This window comes from Scyliorhinus torazame, chromosome 2 (genome assembly GCF_047496885.1).
Source record: "Scyliorhinus torazame isolate Kashiwa2021f chromosome 2, sScyTor2.1, whole genome shotgun sequence".
In the NCBI taxonomy this organism is placed as follows: Eukaryota; Metazoa; Chordata; class Chondrichthyes; order Carcharhiniformes; family Scyliorhinidae; genus Scyliorhinus; species Scyliorhinus torazame.
The window spans coordinates 236,124,589-236,147,300 of NC_092708.1; the positions used below are offsets into that span (position 1 = coordinate 236,124,589).

Below are 22,712 nucleotides of genomic sequence, written 5' to 3' on the forward strand. Positions count from 1 at the left end.
ACTAGTTTTAAGCCAAGGGTGGCCTTGAATGTCATTTTAAAAAATCTAAATTAAATTATAAGCAAGATTCAAAATTCTACATAATCGGATCAGGTGGAATGGACAACAGAAATGTTGAAATGAAGGCATAATTTCAGATCTAGCATTGAAGAATAATTTCATTACTCAGCATTAAAAATTCAAATCTGTAAATTGACAAAATGCACAATGCAAAAGGCGCTCATCAAAAAACCATATAGATAAAAAATGCTGACTGAGTTGCCCTTTACGGTCATTGCCAAGGTTCTCACAGGAGTGACCCGCTGGGGGTACCAGAAGACCACCTTGGTCAAATGCTCAGTTTCTTCTTTAAAATGCACTTTCAACTCACTGCTCTGACCAACATCTATCAATGCAAGGCATTGCTGACATGTATTAAATGAGTTGGCTGCAAGTGAAGGGAAGAGAGGAAATTTGAATTCAAAATCTCTAATTAATAGCAGCACTGCCAGTAAAGCTTGGATCTGCTGCCATCAAGTGGTTACTTCACATGGGTTCAGAGCTGGATTAGGTTTCTCAAACACAATTGCAGTGCTTATAGGATACACGCCAATGCCATTTTTTAAATGCTCATGGAAGAGCCATGTGCTATCCCATTTACTTTAGAAGAGGATTCTCAATTGCAACCCAAAATAAGACCAAAAGATATAGGAGCAGAATTGGGCCATTCGGACCATCGAGTCTGTTCCACCATTCGATCACGTTTCTCATTCCTATTCTCCTGTCCGTAACCATTGATCCCCTTATTAATCAAGAACCTATCTCTGTCTTAAATAAACTCAGGGATTTGGCCTCCACAGCCTTCTGCGGCAATGAGTTCCGCAGATTCACCACCCTCTGGCTGAAGAAATTACCCTTATCTCAGTTTTAAAGGATCATCAATTCAGTCTGAGGCTGTGCCCCGGGTTCTAGTTTCTCCTACTAGTGGAAACATCTTCTCCACGTTCGCTCCATCTAGGCCTCGCAGTATCCTGTAAGTTTCAATGAGATCCCCCCCTCATCCTTCCAAACTCCATCCAGTAGAGACCCAGAGTCCTCAACTGCTTCTCAGATGACAAGCCGTTCATTCCCAGGGTAATTCTTGAGAACCTGCTCTGGACCCCTTTCAAGGCCAACTTATCCTGCCTTCGATAGTGGGCCCAAAACTGCTTACAGGAGTCCAACCCTGCTCTTCTATTCAATCCCTCTTGAAACTGATGCGAACATTGTATTTGCCTTCCTAACTGCCAACTGAACCTGCATGTTAACCTTAAGAGAGTGCTGAACTAGTTCCCTTTGCGTTTCAGATATCTGAAGTCTTTCCCCATTTAGAAAATAGTCTATATAAATAAATACCAGAAACCCCTTGGTAGGAGTTCAGCCTGGTTCCCTTAAATGCTCGGTGCATGGTTATTGTTTTGGCTGAGCACACAAGGGATACATGTGACAGTAAAAGAACTTGGCTACACTGAAATCACTGACAATTAAACGGATTGTGTAATACAAGTTCAGTATAGGGGAAAATCCCTGAAAACCTCAATGAAATAAAAATAAATTAATTCTTACGAAACTGCATGTTTAAATGCATCGTAAGCTCCATATCCAGGCCTTCTGTATTTCTCATCGAAGACCCAAGCTGTTCTCTGAAACAGACTATCCAGCTGTTCATCTTTAGTGTATTCAAGCACCTCCGCCACATGCCGCAAAATACTGTACACCTGTTGAAAATGAGCAAGCATGACAAACTCGTGAAACAATTTTAAATGCAACATGAAATGGAAATTACATAATTTGTTATGACTGTTGGGTATTTTATGTTTAAATGCAAACACTTCAACGCACCTCATTTTTGTTATTATTTTGTGTCGGTGGCGTATAGGAACAGACCATAATAAAGAGATTGGTAGTAAACCTACACTGCAAACTCCTTCCCTCAGCTTCACATTAGCAAAGACAATATGGAGTCGTGGCACAGGGTCACAAAAGAGTACATATAAAGTCATGCACTGGTGTCAACAGTTCATGTGATGCCACAGGTTTGCTGCCAAAGGCACAATGGGTAGGTAAAGATACGGAATTGTTAGTCACTGTACAGCCCATCACTACAGCACCAAACTCTTTCATGCAATGTATATACACATGAAAAAAAAAACACTTACAGTCTTTGACTTGGTGAACTTGTCTTCACATTTTATAGTTTCCTCTTGTGAAACTCTGCGCTTAGATAAATCAATGTAACCTGGATAAAACAAGACAGGTACAAAGCAATCAACCACAATGGCCACTTATTTAGCCATGAACAGGCAATCTCAAGACATTCCATTACATTGAAAGCTATCCAGTGAGTTTTATGAAAATAAAACCAGGCTCCCATCATGTTTCAGAATGCAACGCCATAGAGTGCACAATAACCCTACGTTTCACGAGAGGGTCAACTGAACTGATCACGAAAGTTGCATTAATTAGTTAGGAATCTGAGAGATCTGTTCGTAGATGGGACGTTTGAGAGTCTGGGAGCGCTGACGGAAAAATATGGGTTGCCCCAAGGGAATGCATTTCGGTATATGCAACTGAGGGCTTTTGCGAGGCAACAGGTGAGGGAATTCCCGCAGCTCCCGACGCAGGAGGTGCAGGATAGAGTGATCTCAGAGACATGGGTGGGGGATGGTAAGGTGTCGGACATATATAGGGAAATGAGGGACGAGGGGGAGATCATGGTAGATGAGCTGAAAGGGAAATGGGAAGAAGAGCTGGGGGAGGAGATTGAGGAGGGGCTGTGGGCTGATGCCCTACGTAGGGTAAACTCATCGTCCTCGTGTGCGGGAGGGGGAGGGGGAGGGGGAGGGGGAGGGGGAGGGGGAGGGGGAGGGGGAGGGGGAGGGGGAGGGGGAGGGGGAGGGGGAGGGGGAGGGGGAGGGGGAGGGGGAGGGGGAGGGGGAGGGGGAGGGGGAGGGGGAGGGGGAGGGGGAGGGGGAGGGGGAGAGGGAGGGGGAGAGGGAGGGGGAGAGGGAGGGGGAGAGGGAGGGGGAGAAGGAGGGGGAGAAGGATGGGGAGAAGGATGGGGAGAAGGATGGGGAGAAGGATGGGGAGAAGGATGGGGAGAAGGATGGGGAGAAGGATGGGGAGAAGGATGGGGAGAAGGATGGGGAGAAGGATGGGGAGAAGGATGGGGAGAAGGATGGGGAGAAGGATGGGGAGAAGGATGGGGAGAAGGATGGGGAGATACAGGGTGCCTGATACAATGCAAGGTGTTACACAGGGCGCATATGACTGGAGCACGGCTCAGTAAATTTTTTGGGGTAGAGGATAGGTGTGCGAGATGCTCGAGAAGCCCAGCGAATCACACCCACATGTTCTGGTCATGCCCGGCACTACAGGGGTTTTGGGTGGGGGTGGCAAAGGTGCTTTCGAAGGTGGTGGGGGTTCAGGTCGAACCAAGCTGAGGGTTGGCTATATTTTGGGTTGCAGAAGAGCCGGGAGTGCAGGAGGCAAGAGAGGCTGATGTTTTGGCCTTTGCGTCCCTCGTAGCCCGGCGCAGGATATTGTTAATGTGGAAGGAAGCCAAACCCCCGGGTGTGGAGACCTGGATAAACGACATGGCAGGGTTTATAAAGTTAGAACGGATCAAGTTCGTACTAAGGGGTTCGGCTCAAGGGTTCACCAGGCGGTGGCAACCGTTCGTCGACTACCTCACAGAAAGATAGAGGGAATGGAAAAGAAGAAGACAACAGCAGCAACCCAGGGGGGAGGGGGGGGAGGAATCGGACAGACTCTCAGGGATGTTATTGTATATGTATAGGCACTTGTTTTAGGTAATGTATATTGGACTGTTGGATTGTATCTTTGGAGTGTATTTATTTTTGACCAGGCAGTTGCCATTTAGTTTGGTTTTTGTTTCTGTTCATATATTATTTATTTGTTTAAAACTGGCCACTGTTATTTATATTGCATTATTGTTGTTTAAAAGAAACACTACGTACTGTTATGTTTGTCCAAAAAATCTTGAATAAAATATATATATTTTTTTTAATTAGTTAGGAATCTTTGTAACAACAACATGCATTTATATAACACCTTTAATGTGGTAAAGTATCCCAAGCATTTACAGGAATAAAATCAAACACAATTTGACACCATGCCACAGATGATGCTAGGGCTGGTGCCAAAGGAGTGACTTAAAGGAGGTGAGAGATTTAGAAAGGCAGAGAGGTTTAGGGAGGGAATTCCTGTGCTTAGGGTTTAGGCAACTGCAGGCATGACCACACGAACACAAGAAATAGGGGAGCACCATATGGCCTATCAAGCTTATTCTGCTATTTATCATGGCTGATTTTGGGCTTCAACTCCATTTTCCCACCCACTTCCCATACCCGTTAATTCCCTGAGAAACCAAAAGTTTATCTACTCCAGCCTTTAGTGCATTCAACGATGGGGCATTTATGATGGGTAAACAATTCCAAAGATTCACAATCCTTTGAGTGAAGAAATTTCTCATCCTAGTTGTAAGCGATTGGTCCTGAAACTGTTCCCATGTGTTTGAGATTCCTTGGCTAGCAGAAACCATCATCCTATCAAGTGCAATCAGTATTTTGTAGGTTTCAATGAGATCGTCTCTCATTATTCTAAACTCCAAAGAATATAAACCCAATTTACTCAGCCTATCGTAGGACTCGCTTGACCCAGGGACCAATTTAGTGAACCTTTGCTGTACTACCTCCAATGAAAGTATATCCTTCCTTAAATGTAGAGACCAAAACTGCACACAGTATTCCCAATGTGGTCTTACTAAAACCCTGTAAAACTGTAGCAAGATTTCTTTATTCCTATACTCCAATCCCTTTGCAATAAAGGCCAACATGCCATTTGACTTCCTTCAACTGCATGCTAACTTTCTGCATTCCTAGTCCAAGCACACCCAAGACTCTTTGAAAAGCAATTAAAAGTTTTGCACCTTTGAGGTAGAACCCTCAAGAGTATTGAAAGTCAGAGAGACCTAGGTGCACATGTCCACAGGTCACTGAAAGGGGCAACACAGGTGGAGAAGGTAGTCAAGGAGACATACGGTATGCTTGCCTTCATTGGCCGGGGCATTGAGTATAAGAATTGGCAAGTCATGTTGCAGCTGTATAGAACCTTCGTTAGGCCACACTTGGAGTATAGTGTTCAATTCTGGTCACCACACTACCAGAAGGGTGTGGAGGCTTTAGAGGGTGCAGAAGAGATTTACCAGAATGTTGCCTGGTATGGAGGGCATTAGCTATGAGGAGCGGTTGAATAAACTTGGTTTGTTCTCACTGGAACGACGGAGGTTGAGGGGCGACCTGATAGAGGTCTACAAAATTATGAGGGGCATAGACAGAGTGGATAGTCAGAGGCTTTTCCCCAGGGTAGAGGGGTCAATTACTAGGGGGCATAGGTTTAAGGTGCGAGGGGCAAGGTTTAGAGTAGATGTACGAGGCAAGTTTTTTTTACACAGAGGGTAGGGGTTGCCTGGAACTCTCTACCGGAGGAGGTGGTAGAAGCAGGGACAATAGTGACATTTAAGGGGCATCTTGACAAATACATGAATAGGATGGGAATAGAGGGATACAGACCCAGGAAGTGTAGAAGATTGTAGTTTAGTCGGGCAGCATGGTCGGCACGGGCTTGGAGGGCCGAAGGGCCTGTTCCTGTGCTGTACTTTTCTTTGTTCTTTGAAACAATATTCTGCTTTTCTATTCTTACAACCAAGTAAATAACTTTACCCTTCACATTATAATCCACCTGCCATCTTTTGTCCTCTCACTTAACCCGCCAATATTTCTTTGAAGCCTCTTGTTCTCCCCACAGCTTACGTTCCCATCTAGTTTAATATCAGCAGCACACTCCGATACATGGCTCTCTGCCCTTCCATCCAAGTCATTAACTCGCTGAGTCCCTAGCACTGACCATTATGGTACTCAAATCTTCACTACCTGCCAACTTGAAAACTTGTTTATGGCAACTCTCTGCTTTCTATCTGTTAACAAATGCTCCAGCCATGCAAATATATTATCTCCAACTCCATGAACACTTGCCTGTTAACCTTTTGGGTGGCACTTTATCAAATGTATTTTGGAAATCATGGTATACCACATCTATTGACCCCCCCTTTATCTACCCCATTAGTTACAGCCTCAAAAAACATCAATAAATTTGTCAAATAGGATTTCCCTTCAGTAAAATCATGTCGACTTGTTCTAATCATACTATGCTTTCCTAACACATTAAGACTTCATTAATTTTCCTCAACAACTGATATTAGGCTAACTGGCCTGTAGTTAATTGCTTTCTCTCTCTCTTGAAAAGCAGTGCAACATTTACCAGTTTCCAATCTAATGGGACTGTTCCCAAAATTAAGGAATTTTGGAAAATCATAGCCAGTCCATCCAAAATTGAGAGCAATTAAATATGGGATGGGTAAGAGGCTAGAAGAGTTCTTGGAGAGTTGCAGGCGTGGACGAATTACGTAGACAGGAAGAGGGTGTTATGTGACAATGGGATATATGACGATACAGGTAAAAAAAACGGGACAAGGTCCTACAAGCTGAATTCAGGGAGTTAGGAGTTAAACTAAAAAGTAGGACCTCAAAGGTAGTAATCTCAGGATTGCTACCAGTGCCACGAGCTAGTCAGAGTAGGAATGTCAGGATAGATAGGATGAATGCGCAGCTCGAGAGACGGTGCAAGAGGGAGGGATTCAAATTCCTGGGGCATTGGAACCGGTTCTGGGGGAGGTGGGACCAGTACAAACCGGACAGTCTGCACCTGGGCACCGATGTCCGGGGGGGGGGTTTGCTAGAGCTGTTGCGGAGAGTTTAAACTAATGTGACAAGGGGATGGGAACCATGCAGGAAGTTGGACGGTAGTAAAACAGGGACAGAAACAAAAGGCAGTAAGGGGGAACGTGTAAGGCAGAGAAGCCATAGTCAAAAATCATAAAGGGCGACAGTACAAGGTACAGTGACTGAGGGGAGCGCAGTGAATAGGACCAGGAATACTGAAAGGAATAAAACGGGAAGTGAAAACATTAATGGTAAGCGACGCGGCAGGTTGTTACATGAAGATATGGGTTCAACGACAAGGAAAATTAGGAGAAAGGTTAAGAGGAAATATAACTTAGGAGAGGGGGGGTTAAGATTCAGAACAGAGGTAAAAAAAAGCCAACATAAGTGTACTTTACCTGAATGCTCGTAGTATTCAGAATAAGGTAAATGAGGTGATGGCGCAAATCATCGTGAATGACTATGATTTAGTGGCCATTACTGAAACATGGTTAAAGGATGGTCACGACTGAGCGTTTAATATCCGAGGGTATCAAACTTTTCGGAAGGACAGAGCGGATTGTAAGGGAGGTGGTGTAGCTCTGTTATTTCAGGATGACATTTGGGCAACAGGATGGGATGACATCGGTGCTATGGAGGATAAGGTTGAATCCATTTGGGTGGAAATCAGGAATAGTAAGGCGAAAAAGTCATTGATAGGAGTAGTCTATAGGCCACCAAATAGTAACATTATGGTGGGGCAGGCAATAAACAAAGAAATAACTGATGCATGTAGAAATGGAACAGCAGTTATCATGGGGGATTTTAATCGACATGTCGATTGGTTTAACCAGATCGGTCAAGGCAGCCTTGAGGAGGACTTTATAGAGTGTATCCGCGATAGTTTCCTAGAACAGTATGTAATGGAACCTACGAGGGAAAAAGCGGTCCTAGATCTGGTCCTGTGTAATGAGACAGGATTGATTAATGATCTCATAGTTAGGGATCCTCTCGGAAGGAGCGATCACAATATGGTGGAATTTCAAATACAGATGGAGGGTGAGAAGGTAAAATCAAACACTAGTGTTTTGTGCTTAAACAAAGGAGATTACAATGGGATGAGAGTAGAACTAGCTAAGGTAGACTGGGAGCAAAGACTTTATGGTGAAACAGTTGAGGAACAGTGGAGAACCTTCCAAGCGATTTTTCAGTGCTCAGCATAGGTTTATACCAACAAAAAGGACGGTAGAAAGAGGGAAAATCGACCGTGGATATCTAAGGAAATAAGGGAGAGTATCAAATTGAAGGAAAAAGCATACAAAGTAGCAAAGATTAGTGGGAGACTAGAGGACTGGGAAATCTTTAGGGGGCAACAGAAAGCTACTAAAAAAATCTATAAAGGAGTAAGATAGATTATCAGAGTAAACTTGCTCAGAATATAAAAACAGAAAGTAAAAGTTTCTACAAATATATAAAACAAAAAAGAGTGGCTAAGATAAATATTGGTCCTTTAGAGGATGAGAAGGGAGATTTAATAATGGGAGATGAGGAAATGGCTGAGGAACTGAACAGGTTTTTTGGGTCGGTCTTCACAGTGGAAGACACAAATAACATGCCAGTGACTGATGGAAATGAGGCTGTGACAGGTGGGGACCTTGAGAGGATTGTTATCACCAAGGAGGTAGTGATGGGCAAGATAATGGGGCTAAAGGTCGACAAGTCTCCCGACCCTGATGGAATGCATCCCAGAGTGCTAAAAGAGATGGCTAGGGAAATTGCAAATGCACTAGTGATCATTTACTAAAATTTATTAGACTCTGGGGTGGTCCCGGCGGATTGGAAATTAGCAAACGTGACACCACTGTTTAAAAAAGGAGGTAGGCAGAAAGCGGGTAATTATAGGCCAGTGAGCTTAACTTCAGTAGTAGGGAAGATGCTGGAATCTATCATCAAGGAAGAAATAGCGAGGCATCTGGATGGAAATTGTCCCATTGGGCAGACGCAGCATGGGTTCATAAAGGGTACGTCGTGCCTAACTAATTTAGTGGAATTTGTTGAGGACATTACCAGTGCGGTAGATAACGGAGAGCCAATGGATGTGGTATATCTGGATTTTCAGAAAGCCTTTGACAAGGTGCCACACAAAAGGTTGCTGCATAAGATAAAGATGCATGGCATTAAGGGGAAAGTAGTAGCATGGACAGAGGATTGGTTAATTAATAGAAAGCAAAGAGTGGAGATTAATGGGTGTTTCTCTGGTTGGCAATCAGTAGCTAGTGGAGTCCCTCAGGGATCAGTGTTGGGCCCACAACTGTTCACAATTTACATAGATGATTTGGAGTTGGGGGACCAAGGGCAATGTGTCCAAGTTTGCAGACGACACTAAGATAAGTGGTAAAGCAAAAAGTGCAGAGGATACTGGAAGTCTGCAGAGGGATTTGGATAGGCTAAGTGAATGGGCTAGGGTCTGGCAGATGGAATACAATGTTGACAAATGTGAGGTTATCCATTTTGGTAGGAATAACAGCAAAAGGAATTATTATTTAAATAATAAAATATTAAAACATGCTGCTGTGCAGAGAGACCTGGGTGTGCTAGTGCAGGAGTTGCAAAAAGCTAGTTTACAGGTGCAAATGGTGATTAAGGCGGCAAATGGAATTTTGTCCTTCATTGCTAGAGGGATGGAGTTTAAGACTAGGGAGGTTATGCTGCAATTGTACAAGGTGTTAGTGAGGCACACCTGGGGTATTGTGTTCAGTTTTGGTCTCCTTACTTGAGAAAGGACGTACTGGCACTGGAGGGTGTGCAGAGGAGATTCACTAGGTTAATCCCAGAGCTGAAGGGGTTGGATTACAAGGAGAGGTTGAGTAGACTGGGACTGTACGCGTTGGAATTTAGAAGGATGCGGGGGGATCTTATAGAAACATATAAGATTATGAAGGGAATCGATAGGATAGATGCGGGCAGGTTGTTTCCACTGGCGGGTGAAAGCAGAACTAGGGGGCATAGCCTCAAAATAAGGGGAAGTAGATTTAGGACTGAGTTTAGGAGGAACTTCTTCACCCAAAGGGTTGTGAATCTATGGAATTCCTTGCCCAGTGAAGCAGTAGAGGCTCCTTCATTAAATGTTTTTAAGATAAAGATAGATAGTTTTTTGAAGAATAAAGGGATTAAGGGTCATGGTGTTCGGGCTGGAAAGTGGAGCGGAGTCCACAAAAGATCAGCCATGATCTCATTGAATGGTGGAGCAGGCTCGAGGGGCCAGGTGGCCTACTCCTGCTTCTAGTTCTTATGACAATAAAGATGAAAATTGAAGACAAAAATTGAGGCATTGCTGGACCGGGAGCTAACATAGATGAGCAAGCACAGAGCTGACAGGTGAATGGCACTTGGTGTGTAGGCCAGGGAGGCTGGCCTGGAGAACATTGGGACAATTAAGTGTAGAGGCATTAAATGCATGGATGAAGGTTTCAGCAGAAGAGTTGATGCAGGGCAGGAAAAAGGTGATGTTATGGACCTGGAAGCAGATAACTTCAGATGGTGGAGCAAATGCATGGTTAGAAGTTCACCTTAAGAGTTGAATAGGGCGCCAAAATTGCTAAACGCCTAGTTTGACGTCAGACAGTGACTTAGGAACCTTGTTTTTGGTGTGAACCAGTGACAATGGCTAAAAGGTCAAAATGTTAAATTCGCCACCTGGACAATAAAAATGGCTAGAACCTGCAGTTCTCATAGGCCATCTGTACATTTCTAAAAACATGAAAGAACTCTAAATTTAGTTCTGTTTTTGGAATTTGATTTAAAAGGTTAGGTCATTAGTGGTGGCCCCGGAGCAGATTAATAAAGTATTCAAGGAGTTTTATAAGGATCTACATAGGTTGGAGCCACCCATAGGAGGAGCGGGGATAAAGGAGTTCCTGGACAGGTTGGAGTATCCGAAGCTTGGCGAGGAGGATAGAGCTGGCTTGGAGGGGCCATGGGGGAGCAGGAGGTGAAGGAGGCGATTAGGAAGGTGCAGGATGGGAAGGTGGTGGGCCAGACAGGTTCCCAGTTGAATTTTAAAAGAAATTTAAGGACAAGTTGATGCCACTGATGTTGGGAATGTTTGAGGATGTGATAGGTAGGGATATCTTGCCACAAACGATGGGGCAAGCTTCTGATTCATTGCTGCTAAATAAGGATCCAGTGGAGTGTGGGTCGCACAGGCCCATATCTCTACTGAATGTCAATGTCAAGATATTGGTAAAGGTGTTGGCGTCAAGATTGGAGGGATGTCTCCCAAAGGTGATTGGGGAGGTTCAGACGGAGTTTATGAAGGGAATGCAGCTGTTCTCGATTGCGAGGAGGTTATTGAATGTGGTCCTGCCTCCGGCGGAGGGAAATGAGGGCACTAGATGCAGAGAAGACGCTTGATCGGGTAGAGTGGGATTACTTGATGGCGGTAATGAGCGAGGTTTGTGGCATGGGTACGCTGTTGCATAAGGAGCCGATGGTGAGTGTTCACAGTAACAGCATGAACTCGGGATACTTTGCACAGCACCGGGGTACGAAACAGGGGTGCCCGGTGTGCCCCCCTATTGCTTTCATTGGCTACAGAGCACTTGGTCATTGCGCTGAGGAGCTCGGGGCTGTGGAAGGGGATAGTGCGAGGGGGGGGGGGGGGGATGTGGAACAAAAGGTGTCCTTATACGCCGATGATCTGCTGTTGTATATCTCGGAACTGAGCACATCAGTGGGAAGTATAATGGAGCTGTTCCAGAGTTCAGGACGTTCTTGGGTATAAACTGAATTTAGGCAAGAGCGAGTATTTTATGATCTTCCTGCCAGGAGTAGGAGGTGGGGGGCTGCCATGGAGGAGGATAGGGTATCCATCGAGGGGATTAGGGCAAAGTGAGAGGAGGAGCTGGGGGGATGTTGGAAGACGGTCTGTGTTGTGAGGTGCTGTGGAGGGTGAACGCCTCGACCGCATGTGCGAGGTTGGGGCTAATGCAGTTGAAAGGATAAGGCGTACCTCTCAAAACCAAGGAAGAGCTGGCTGTGAGTGATATGGCAGGAGCCCTGTGCACCATTTTCATGTTTTGGTCCTGCTCAAAGCTGGAAAGATTTTGGAGGACAGTATTCAGTACAATCTCAGGGGTCTTGCATATGTATGTAGAGCCCGGTCCCCTAGAAGCCATATTCAGGGTGTTGGACCGGCCCAGGTTGCAGCAGGGAGCAAGGGCAGATGTTTTAGCCTTCGCCTCACTGATCGCTTATAGGCGGGTCTTGTTGGGGTGGAGGTCAGCTTTTCCACCCTGTGCCTCGGCAATGGGGTGTGGGGTGTGTCCTGCTGGAGTTTTTGACTCTTGGAGAACGTGAGGTTTGAGCTGAGGGGGATAAAGGAGGGGTTCTACAATTGTTGGGGTTTGTTCATCATGCACTTTCGGAAGTTGGTTACCGTTGACTGTTTGGGGGGGCGGAGGGGAGGTTTTTAAAAATATATATATATATTGTTGGGGTTATTATTCTTGTTTTTCTTTTGTATGTGAACATGGTGAAAATTTGCAGAATAAAAATATACTTTAAAAAAGGTTAGCTCATATCTTATAGAGCCTTATGCTCTCAACATTTTTCTATGTGACAAAAACATAAGCAGGTGACATTAAGTAAAGAACTTGCATTTGTATAGAACTTTTTTCATTGGACTATCCCAAGGCAATTAATTTATTTTGAAATGCATGCGCACATAGTAGCCACTGAAGGTCCCATAAACAAGATAATGTACTGTTTGTGCTATTGCCAAGCAGCGAATTTCAGAAGATCTTGTCTACTCTTATTCAATAATGCGGAGACCTGTTACGTCGACTCAAGAGAGCAGATGGGGTCTTGATTTAAAGCCTAATCCAAAGGCAGTGCAGCGTGAAGTATCAGCCTAGATTTTGTGCACATGTCCCTCAGCGTGCCTTGAACAGTTATCGACTGACTCAGAAGCAAGAGCGAGACCGCAGGGTCAGAGATTAGCAAACAAGCAAAGGTTTGAGCCACTAAAGAGGGTCAAATTATCTTCATCCAGAGAGCAAGCAGAAATTTAAAAATCTAGATCTGAAGAATACAGCTGCCAGTTAACACAATCTACAAAGTACTTCACCTTTCTCTTTGTCGACTCGGATTACAACTACACATTCATTTCTACCAATGCGAATCAGTTTGTTGATGGATCGGATACGTCTTCTTGAAAGCTCACTGAGCAGAATCATGCCTTCAATGTTGTTATATTCTAGAAGGCTGACATAGGCCCCCATCTCTGCAATGGAGCGAACATTTACCATCACCACATCTTCCACCTCCGGAAATTTGTGTTGATAAAACCGACAATTAAGAGCTGGCATTCTGAAACATGCAAAAGAAATCAAATGATATTTTAGTATAGCATAAGGAAGATCAGGCAATTTATTAGTGCTTGACTGCTGAATAATGTGCAGAATTAACAGGATCCTAAAAAAATGATTGGGAGAAGAGACAAAGAGAGACAGCAGCATGCTGATATGTAATTCTAAAAATATTGCAAACTGACTTCAACAGAAAGTGACACTGACAAACAATGAAAATGCCTGTTGACCGCCACCATATACCTTGAGTTTATAGAATTTTAGCCTGGAATTTTCAAAGGAACAGAACATGAGAATTAAAAAGCCATCGCTCTTTAATACATTCTAGATTACAGATAATCAGGGAAACAAAGGGCTGGATTCTCCGCCCCACATTTCTGTTTCACCCCGCCAGCGGGATGCTCCGATATGCCGGCCAGTCAATGGGGTTTCCCAATGTGGGGCTGCCCCACGCCGACGGGAGAGCCCGGTCTGCCAGCAAAACGGAGCATCCCGCCGGCGGAGAATCCAGCCCAGTGTTTCATTCTAGAGCGTCTACTTTTTTTTTTTTTTTTTAAACAGTATGTTTGACAGTCGAGACAATTTATGAACGTGCAAAACAAAGACGTTTCACTGACTGCAGCAAGTTAAGTTCTGCTTCTTTGCAGCTTTCATGAATGCTGAACGTTTCCTTGATATTTAGAACCACTTTATATTCATTTTCTGGAAAGGTCCACAGTGCATATTTAAATATCATGACTTCCCACTTGCCTAAAGGTCAATGAGTTCATCCAGCATGAAAAGCTGAGCCAATCAAACCAGGAAGACATCAGACCCTTTAGCTAATCGAAGCATAGCAGAAGATAGCATTCTACAATTTGTCTAGATATTAAAGGGAACTGTAGTTTCTCCCAACTTACCCTACTTCTGCTGGCAAGGGGCAGTGTCTAAAAATTAGAGCGAGGCCGGGGCGGCACGGTGGCGTAGTGGTTAGCACTGCTGTTTCACGGTGCCGAGGACCCGGGTCCGATCACGGCCCATGGTCAATGTCAGTGTGGAGTTTGCACATTCTTCCCATGTCTGCGTAGGTCTCATCCCCCCACAACCCAAAGATGTGCAGTGCAGGTGGATTGGCCACGATAAATTTCCCCTTAATTGGAAAAAAAAGACTTGGGTACTCTTAAATTTATTTGTAAAAATTAGAGTGAGACCCTTCAGAAGCTAAATTAGGAACGACACAAACAAAGAGCAGTGGAAATTTGGAACACTTTTCTGCAAATGGTAATTAGTGCTGAAACAACTGTAACTGTCAATCCGAGATCGATAGACTTTTGATAACCAAACGGTGGGTATATGGATTTAGAGCACAGATCAACCATGATCTCAATGAATGGTGAAACATGCTCAATGGGACAAATTCCTGTTCATACAAATAAGCTCAAGTCAGTGAAGAGAAAATCAGCTCAGGTTCGAAGCCTAAATCTTTATTCAGAATCCCTACCAGATGTGTATGGTGTTAAGTCCAGTAGACTTCTGACATTCACCATCAAGGTTCATGTTTGATCAATGTTTGGGGTGCGATAGTTTTGAAATACAAGCCCACTATATAATCAAATTAATGCTCTGCCTTTATCAGAAACCTCTGCAGAATATGTATTACTGACCTGGTCAGTTATTAATACACTTCAGCAGTTTTTGGTTAAGGAGGTTGCGTTGCTCATTTTCTCAATCCCCAAAGACTTCATAAAAAAAATAATTGAAAGCAGTTGCTTAAAATGGACATTTATTCCAACAGTGATGACATTTGGCATCAGCTATCGCTGCCCGTTATATGCTAACTAATGCACCTTGGGAGGAATAACAAGGAATGCGATAATAATCATTTGAAAGTGTGATACGTGTATACAAAAGCATTTCTAAAAAGCAGGTTTTTAAAAATAGAGTACAAGAGCTTATACAAGAGATTTGTTACATCAGTTATAGTGCAGGGTTTGGGGAACTATATATTTTTATTCCAAATTTTAAACATTTTACAACAGTAACAAACCCACCCAACACATTAACCACCCCAATATCTCCACCTCCCTCCTTCAATGATAATCAACTCTCTAAAATGCAAAATGAACAAACCCCAACTTTTGTAGAACCCCCCCCCCCCCCCCCCCCCCACCCGAGCAAATTTCACCTTCCCCAGGGCTAAAAACTCCAGCAGGTCCCCAGGCCGAGGCACAGGGTGGAGAAACTGGCCACCACCCCAACAAGACCCGCCTGCAAGCCATCAGCGAGTTGGGGACCGTACTTTAAAAAAGGATATTAAAGTAATTGTAAATGTACTGAATAGAATCATCCAGCACAGAAAGAGGCCCACCAGGTCTGGGCCAGCCGTTAAACACTTCTAATCCCATTTTCCAGCACTTGGCCCATAGACTTGTGTGCTATGGTGTTTCATAATTTTGTACACCTCAATCATGACCTTCGTCAGCCTTCTATGCTCCAAGGCAAACAACCCCAGCCTAACCAGCCTCTCCTCATAGCTGAAACGTTCCAGTCCAGGCAACATCCTGGTGAATGTTCTCTTTTTAAATTTGTTTTCCAATTAAGGGCCAATTTAGCATGGCCAACCTACCCTGCACATCTTTGGGTTGTGGGGGTGAGCCCCACACAGACACGGGGAGAATGTGAAAACTCCACACGAGGGGCTGGGATCGAACCCAGGTCCCCGCGAGCTCTGCACCCTTTCTAGTATAATCACATTGTTTCTATAGTGTGGCGACCAAAACTGCACACAGTATTCTAGCTGTTGCCTAACGAGCGTTTTATACACCTCCATCATAACCTCCCTGTTCTTATATTCTATGCCTCGACTAATAAACACAAGTATCTTATAAACCCTTTAAACCACCTTATCAACCTGTCCTGCTGCCTCCTGTGACCTATGGACATGCATCTCAGTCCCTCTGGTCCATTGTACTACCTAATGTTGCACCGTTCATTGTGTATTCCCTTGCCTCGTTAGTCCTCCTAAAGTGCTGCTCATCTGTCCAGCCTGTCGATATCACTCTGTAATCTAAAGCTTTCCTCCTGGCTATTTTCCACGCCACCAATTTCTGTGTCACCTGCGAACTTACTAATCATACCTTCACAATGTACACTACAAACAGGAGGGGGCCTAGTACTGATCCCTGCGGTACACCACTGGACACAGGCTTTCAGCCACACAAACAATCTTCAACCAACATCCTCTACCGCCTGCCACTAAGCCAATTTTGGATCCAATTTGTCCTGCGTTTCATGCGTTTTTACCTTCTGGATCAGCCTCCCATGAGGGACCATGTCAAAAGTCTTGCTGAAATCCATGGAGACTGCATCAATTGCGCTGCCCTCATCTACTCCTCACTGGCCTGTAATTACCTGTTTTTCTTTGCTTCCTCTCTTGAATATTGGTAACATGTTAGCTTTCCTCCAGTTCTCTGGCACCTCACCTTTGGCCAGAGATTTAAAAATTAATGTCAAGAACTGCTACAATCGCCTCCATTGCCTCACATAACAACTTAGGATACATCTCATCTGGGCCTGGGGATTTATCTACTTTTAACCCTGCTAAAACCACAACACCACCTCCCGCTCAATTATTTCACAGCTCCCCCCCCCACTTTCTACACCTGCATTGTCCTTCTCCATAGTGAATACAGATGCAAAATACTAATTTAATACTTCACCTATGCTTTTTGCTCCACATAGAAGTTACCACTTTGGTCCCTACTCTTTTCCTCTTGCCCTTATACTTATAAAATGCCTTGGGATTTTCCTTTATTTTGCCCGCCAGCATTCTTCATGTTCACACTTCAGTCTCCTAATTTTTATATATATATATATATATATATAGGCAGCAGTGCCACCCCTAATTTATTTTATAAGTACCCCCTGCACTTTCTATATTCAACTGACCAGACTGATGTTAAGTGACAACAGACTGTAATTAATGTGAAGTGAAGCCATATTTTCCTGTCAAGGATGTAAAATATCCTGAGGTACTATTTGAAGAGGAGCAGTAAATTCTCCCCAAGATTCCTGCACTGCCCATGCCACCAAAAAACAATTTTATAATTACTCTGTTGTGAATATTGTGATGCCATTGTACAGTCTAGAATAGATTGACCAAGGGATCCTCCTTTCCCTGTTCGTCATTATCCGTATTTTCTGTTTGCAAAATAAACACACCAGGGATTTTTTACTGAGCGAGAAGTGAGTAACTAGTCTCAACTATTCAGTTGGTTAAACAGGATTGGATCCTCACATTGGTGATCTGAAAATCACCTAAATTCTTGCTTAATCTGCACATTTTTGCATTTCATTTGTTGTCATTTAGTGGCAACAAACAACATTTGAACAAATTGGTTCAATATGCAATGTTTAAAAATGTGATTCTTATTCCCTTTGGTAACAGTTTTTGTTGGTTCTGCTGGAAGGATAAGCAGTGATTTGGGCTGTTCTAATGATTTTGATTATCTGCAGTTTCGTTGTGAACATGCACTGTGAATTCTAGCAACTGATTGTGCATCTGAAATATCATTTTTGCAAATGATTATTAACTAGAATAGATGGACCAAGGGGCCTTTCCCTGTTCATCATTATCTGTATTTCCTGTTGGCAAAATACATACACCAGGGATTTTGTACTGGGAAAAGTAAATAATGTGTCAGTTATTGTAGAGATCTGTAGAGATGTAGCTCTACGGGAGAAATTAGGCTCTGAATACTGGGACTGTTTAAACTCCGAGGAAAAGGTTTAAAATGATGAAGGGTTTGAATTAAGCAAGTTGAGAATGACTTTTTTTCTAGTAATGGGTCAGTGGTAAGAGGGGCTTAACTTAAAATGGTTCAGAGAGTTAGAATAAAGTACAGGAAAATACAGTTCTGTATGTTTTGTCTGTTCACCTCCCACTAAGTGTTTCATGGCTACTTTCTGATACATCACCAAAATAACCATTCTTTGAAACTGACAACGGGGAACATCAGAGTCGGACAAGATCGTGTTTGTGTCAAGTGTCGATGCACGCATTTATTTTCCAGACATGTCAATGAAAAGCAATTGGCCATCTGATGTGTTTTGTTTTCTTTCAATAGTGCTGAGATCAGCTGGCTTTGCATGAATGGGGCTGAAGTTGAAATATTCTGGCTTGTGCTGGCTAATGTTTTCTTTTTAAAAACAAAATTACCGTAACATTAGAAAGGCTAGGAAATGCAGTGAAAACAGAAAACGATAGTTTACAATACAAGGGGAGGTACGTATGTGAAATGGCTAATCCAACTTGTTGCTAGAACAATTGAAAACCAATCCCATTTCTCTAATTTATTCCCAAAGTGTTGCATCTTCAAATATTTCTCTTCCATTAAAAGATACAATATCTTTGCTTCTCACTGCCGCAGGGCACTGTCTGTTTCTGTACTTTATTCTAACTCTCCGAACCATTTTAAATCAAGCCCCTCTTACCACTGACCCATAACTAAAAAAAAGTCTTTCTCAACTTGCCTAATTCAAACCCTTCATAATTAAACCTTTTCCTCGGAGTCTAAACAGTTCCAGTATTCAGAGCCTAATTTCTCCTGTAAGAGATGAAGCCTGATAACACAGTCATCTCTTAGTACTTCAGTAACTGTCAGCCTGGATTCTATTCTCTGGACCATAGTTGGGGATCAGCCCAAAGTTTTTGGGCCCAGAGGCAAATGTGCTAAAACTGATGCTTGGAGTGTAACTGATCCAGCATTGGTGCTGCTGTCGAAGCAATGAGGCAAAATGCCACTCGCATCAAAGGTACTACCACAGGTTGAGAGAGAAAATGTAGGGGGGGTTTTGGGAGGGGTGGGGGGAAAGGGGTTCAATGTTAATAATGGATAGGGGCGGGTCAAGCTCATGGGGCAGGGTAACGTGGTATGTTGATGGTGGATAAGAAGGGTGAGAGACCCCCAGTTAGGATAGTCACGTGGAGCATGAGGGGGTTAGGAGGTCCGGTCAAGAGTGCTTGTGCATCTTAAAAGTTTGAAAGCTGATGTAGCAAAGCTGCAGGAGACTCACTTGAGGGTGAAGGACCAGGTGAGACTTAAAAAGGCCTGGGTTAGTCAGGAGTTTCACTCTGGATTTGACGGAAGGGCTCGAGGGGTAGCGGTAATGGTCAGCAAAAGAGTACATTTCCAGATGGAGAGCGTGGTGGCAGATCAGGGGGGTAGATATGTGATTGTGACAGGGGTGCTGGAGGGGAGGTTAGTGGCGCTGTTAAGTGTATATGGTCCCAATTGGGACGATCTGGGATTCGCAAAGAAGGTGTTTGAGGCCATCCCTGACTTGGACACACACAAACTGATGGGAGGGATGGGGGACTGGAACTTGGTGCAGGAGCCAAGGTTCGACAGGTCACGACCGCGCCCGCTGGTCTCACCAGGAGGGCGAAGGCGTTGGCTGGGCTAATGGTGGAAATGGGAGGGACGGACCCTTGGAGGTTTCTGCACCCGAGGGAAGTACTCGTTTTTCTCAGCAGTCCATAAGGTATACTCGCGGATCGACTTTTTCGTGGTGGGGAAGGCTTTGCTGGCTGGGGTCAATGGGTCGGAATACTCGGCAATTGCAGTGTCTGATCATGCTCCGCATTGGGTGTATATGGTGCTGGAGAAGGAGGTAGCACAGAGGCCGGGGTAGAAATTAGATGTGGGACTTTTGGGGGACCAAGGGTTCTGTGACAAAATTGAAAAGGTAATTGAAGAATATGTAGGTTTCAACTGAATGGGTGAGGTGTCGAAGGCAGTTGTCTGGGAGGCTCTAAAGACAGTGGTGAGGGGTGAGGTGATTTTGTTTAAGGCCAGGGTGGACAAAGAGGAGAGGTTGGAGTGTCAGAGGGTAATAGATGAAATGTTGGAGGTAGATAGGAGTTATGCAGAAGATGGGGACCCAGTGAAGCTGGAAAAGAGGAAGTAACTGCAGGCGAGCTTTGACCGGCTATCTACCAGGACGGCGGTGCGCCAACTGAGATGAGCGAGGGGTGCAGTTTACGAACATGAGATAAGCCGTATGTTAGCAGGTCAGCTCCAGAGGGAGGCAGCGGTAAGGGAAATTGTTCAGGTGAGGGATAGGTCAGGGAAGTTGGTGGTGGCTCTGGATCTGATTAACAAGGTTTTTGGGGAATTTTATGAGAGGTTGTACAGGTCAGAGCCACCTGGGGGAGACAGTGGGATGCAGGAATTTCTAGATGGGTTGGAGTACCCATGGTTAGGGGAGGGAGACAGGGCTACATTAGAAGGAGCGATAGTGGACTTCCGAGTGCGGCGATGACCAGCTGAGTCGCACGTTTCGGCAGCACCCGGTGAAACGGACTTTTGGGCTCTTGATAGGAGCCCCAACGGCAATTTTGACGGCTAAAAACACTGTGCGGTTAACCAGAAGGGAATCCCCCCTGGATACGGATGAAAAAAGGAGGGGAAAGTGGCCGGATTGCAGTGGATCCTTTAGAACAGCGGCAAGGAAGGCAAGCAAAAACCAAGATGGCGTCGGAAGGTGGCAGTTTAACATGGGGCCCTGAACAACAAGAGTTCTTTAAATGCTGTGTGGAAGAGCTCAAAAAGGAAATGAAGAAAGAGCTGTTGGCCCCGATACTACAGGCGATCGAAGGGCTAAAGGAGGAACAAAAGACCCAGGAGCGGGAGCTTCGGGTCGTGAAGGCAAAGGCAGCCGAGAATGAGGACGACATACAGGGCCTGGTGGTGAAGACGGGGATGCATGAGGCACATCAGAAACGATGTGTGGAAAGGTTGGAGGCACTGGAGAACAACACAAGGAGGAACAACCTGAGGATTCTTGGTCTTCCTGAAGGTGCGGAGGGAGCGGACGTCGGGGCATATGTGAGCACGATGCTGCACTCGTTAATGGGAGCGGAAGCCCCGGCGGGTCCGTTGGAGGTGGAGGGAGCATACCGAGTGATGGCGCGAGGACCGAGAGCAGGAGAAATTCCTAGAGCCATAGTGGTGGGATTCCTCCGTTTTAAGGACAGAGAAATGGTCCTTAGATGGGCAAAGAAAACTCGGAGCAGTAAATGGGAGAACGCGGTGATCCACGTTTATCAAGACTGGAGTGCGGAGGTGGCGAGAAGGAGGGCGAGCTTTAATCGGCCCAAGGCGGTGCTTCATAAAAAGAAGATAAAATTTGGAATGCTGCAACCGGCAAGACTGTGGGTCACATATCGAGGGAGGCACCACTACTTTGAGACGGCGGATGAAGCGTGGATTTTTATTGTGGAAGAAAAACTGGAATGAGCGGGTTATTAAAAAGAACGTTTGAACAAAGTGGTGGGGCGAATGTGGGGGGCAAAGAGGGGGGTTAAAAAGTGGGGAAAAGAGGAGTTTTATGTACTAATCCTGCGATGTGGTAACTTTTCTCTCTTCCACAGGTGGTGATGGGGGGAGGGAGGGAGGTGGAGATGGGGCGTTGGCCATTGGGGGCGGGGCCAAGGGAGAAGCGCGGGCTTGGTTGCCGCGCTATGATAATCATGGCGGGAATAGAGAAGCAGGAAGGAGGGGGCGTCGCACGGTGCGAGCAGAGGTCACGGGGGGAAGCCGAGGTCGGCCAGAGTTTGCTGACTTCTGGGAGCAACATGGGGGGAGTAATTACGCTAGTGGGGGATCTAGCGGGGGGGGGGAGAATTACTGGGTTGCTGCTGCTGGGGAGAGGGGGGAGCTGGTATGGGAGGGGATGGGCGGGGGGGCACCGCCTGGGGGAGATACAGCTGCGTGGGAACCGGGTGAGGAGCTGGAAAAAGGGGATGGCTAATCGACAAGGTGGGGGGTAGGAAGCCCCCCAACCCGGCTGATCACGTGGAACGTGAGGGCTGAACGGGCCGATAAAGAGGGCATGGGTACTCGCACACCTTAAGAAACTTAAGGCAGATGTGGTTATGTTACAGGAAACGCACCTGAAACTGATAGACCAGGTTAGGCTACGCAAAGGATGGGTGGGGCAGGTGTTCCATTCGGGGCTAGATGCGAAAAATAGGGGGGTGGCTATATTAGTGGGGAAGCGGGTAATGTTCGAGGCAAAGACTATAGTGGCGGATAACGGGGGCAGATACGTGATGGTGAGTGGCAAACTACAGGGGGAGACGGTGGTTTTGGTAAACGTATATGCCCCGAACTGGGATGATGCCAATTTTATGAGGCGGATGCTAGGACGCATTCCGGACCTAGAGATGGGAAAGCTGATAATGGGGGGAGATTTTAATATGGTGTTGGAACCAGAGCTGGATAGGTCGAAGTCCAGGACTGGAAGGAGGCCGGCAGCAGCCAAGGTACTTAAAGATTTTATGGAGCAGATGGGAGGTGTAGACCCGTGGAGATTTAGCAGACCGAGGAGTAAGGAGTTCTCGTTTTTCTCCTATGTCCATAAAGTCTATTCGCGAATAGACTTTTTTGTGCTGGGAAGGGCGTTGATCCCGAAGGTGAGGGGAACAGAGTATACGGCTATAGCCATTTCGGATCACGCTCCACACTGGGTAGACTTGGCGATAGGGGAGGAAACAGAAGGG

The 22,712-nt window shown here is 45.2% G+C and overlaps 1 protein-coding gene across 1 annotated transcript in view; it reads right to left on the bottom strand.

Annotated features, from left to right (window-relative positions):
- Positions 1-22,712, bottom strand: part of LOC140396523 (eukaryotic translation initiation factor 2 subunit 1) — a 59,272-nt gene that overhangs the window by 28,645 nt on the left and 7,915 nt on the right. Inside the window, exons 2-4 of the mRNA XM_072485227.1 lie at positions 12,928-13,169; positions 2,178-2,257; positions 1,585-1,736 (exon numbers count right to left, since the gene is read on the bottom strand). Of these exons, the coding sequence (XP_072341328.1) occupies positions 1,585-1,736; positions 2,178-2,257; positions 12,928-13,168 (473 nt within the window). The 5' untranslated portion in view covers position 13,169. The remainder of the gene's footprint in view (positions 1-1,584; positions 1,737-2,177; positions 2,258-12,927; positions 13,170-22,712) is intronic.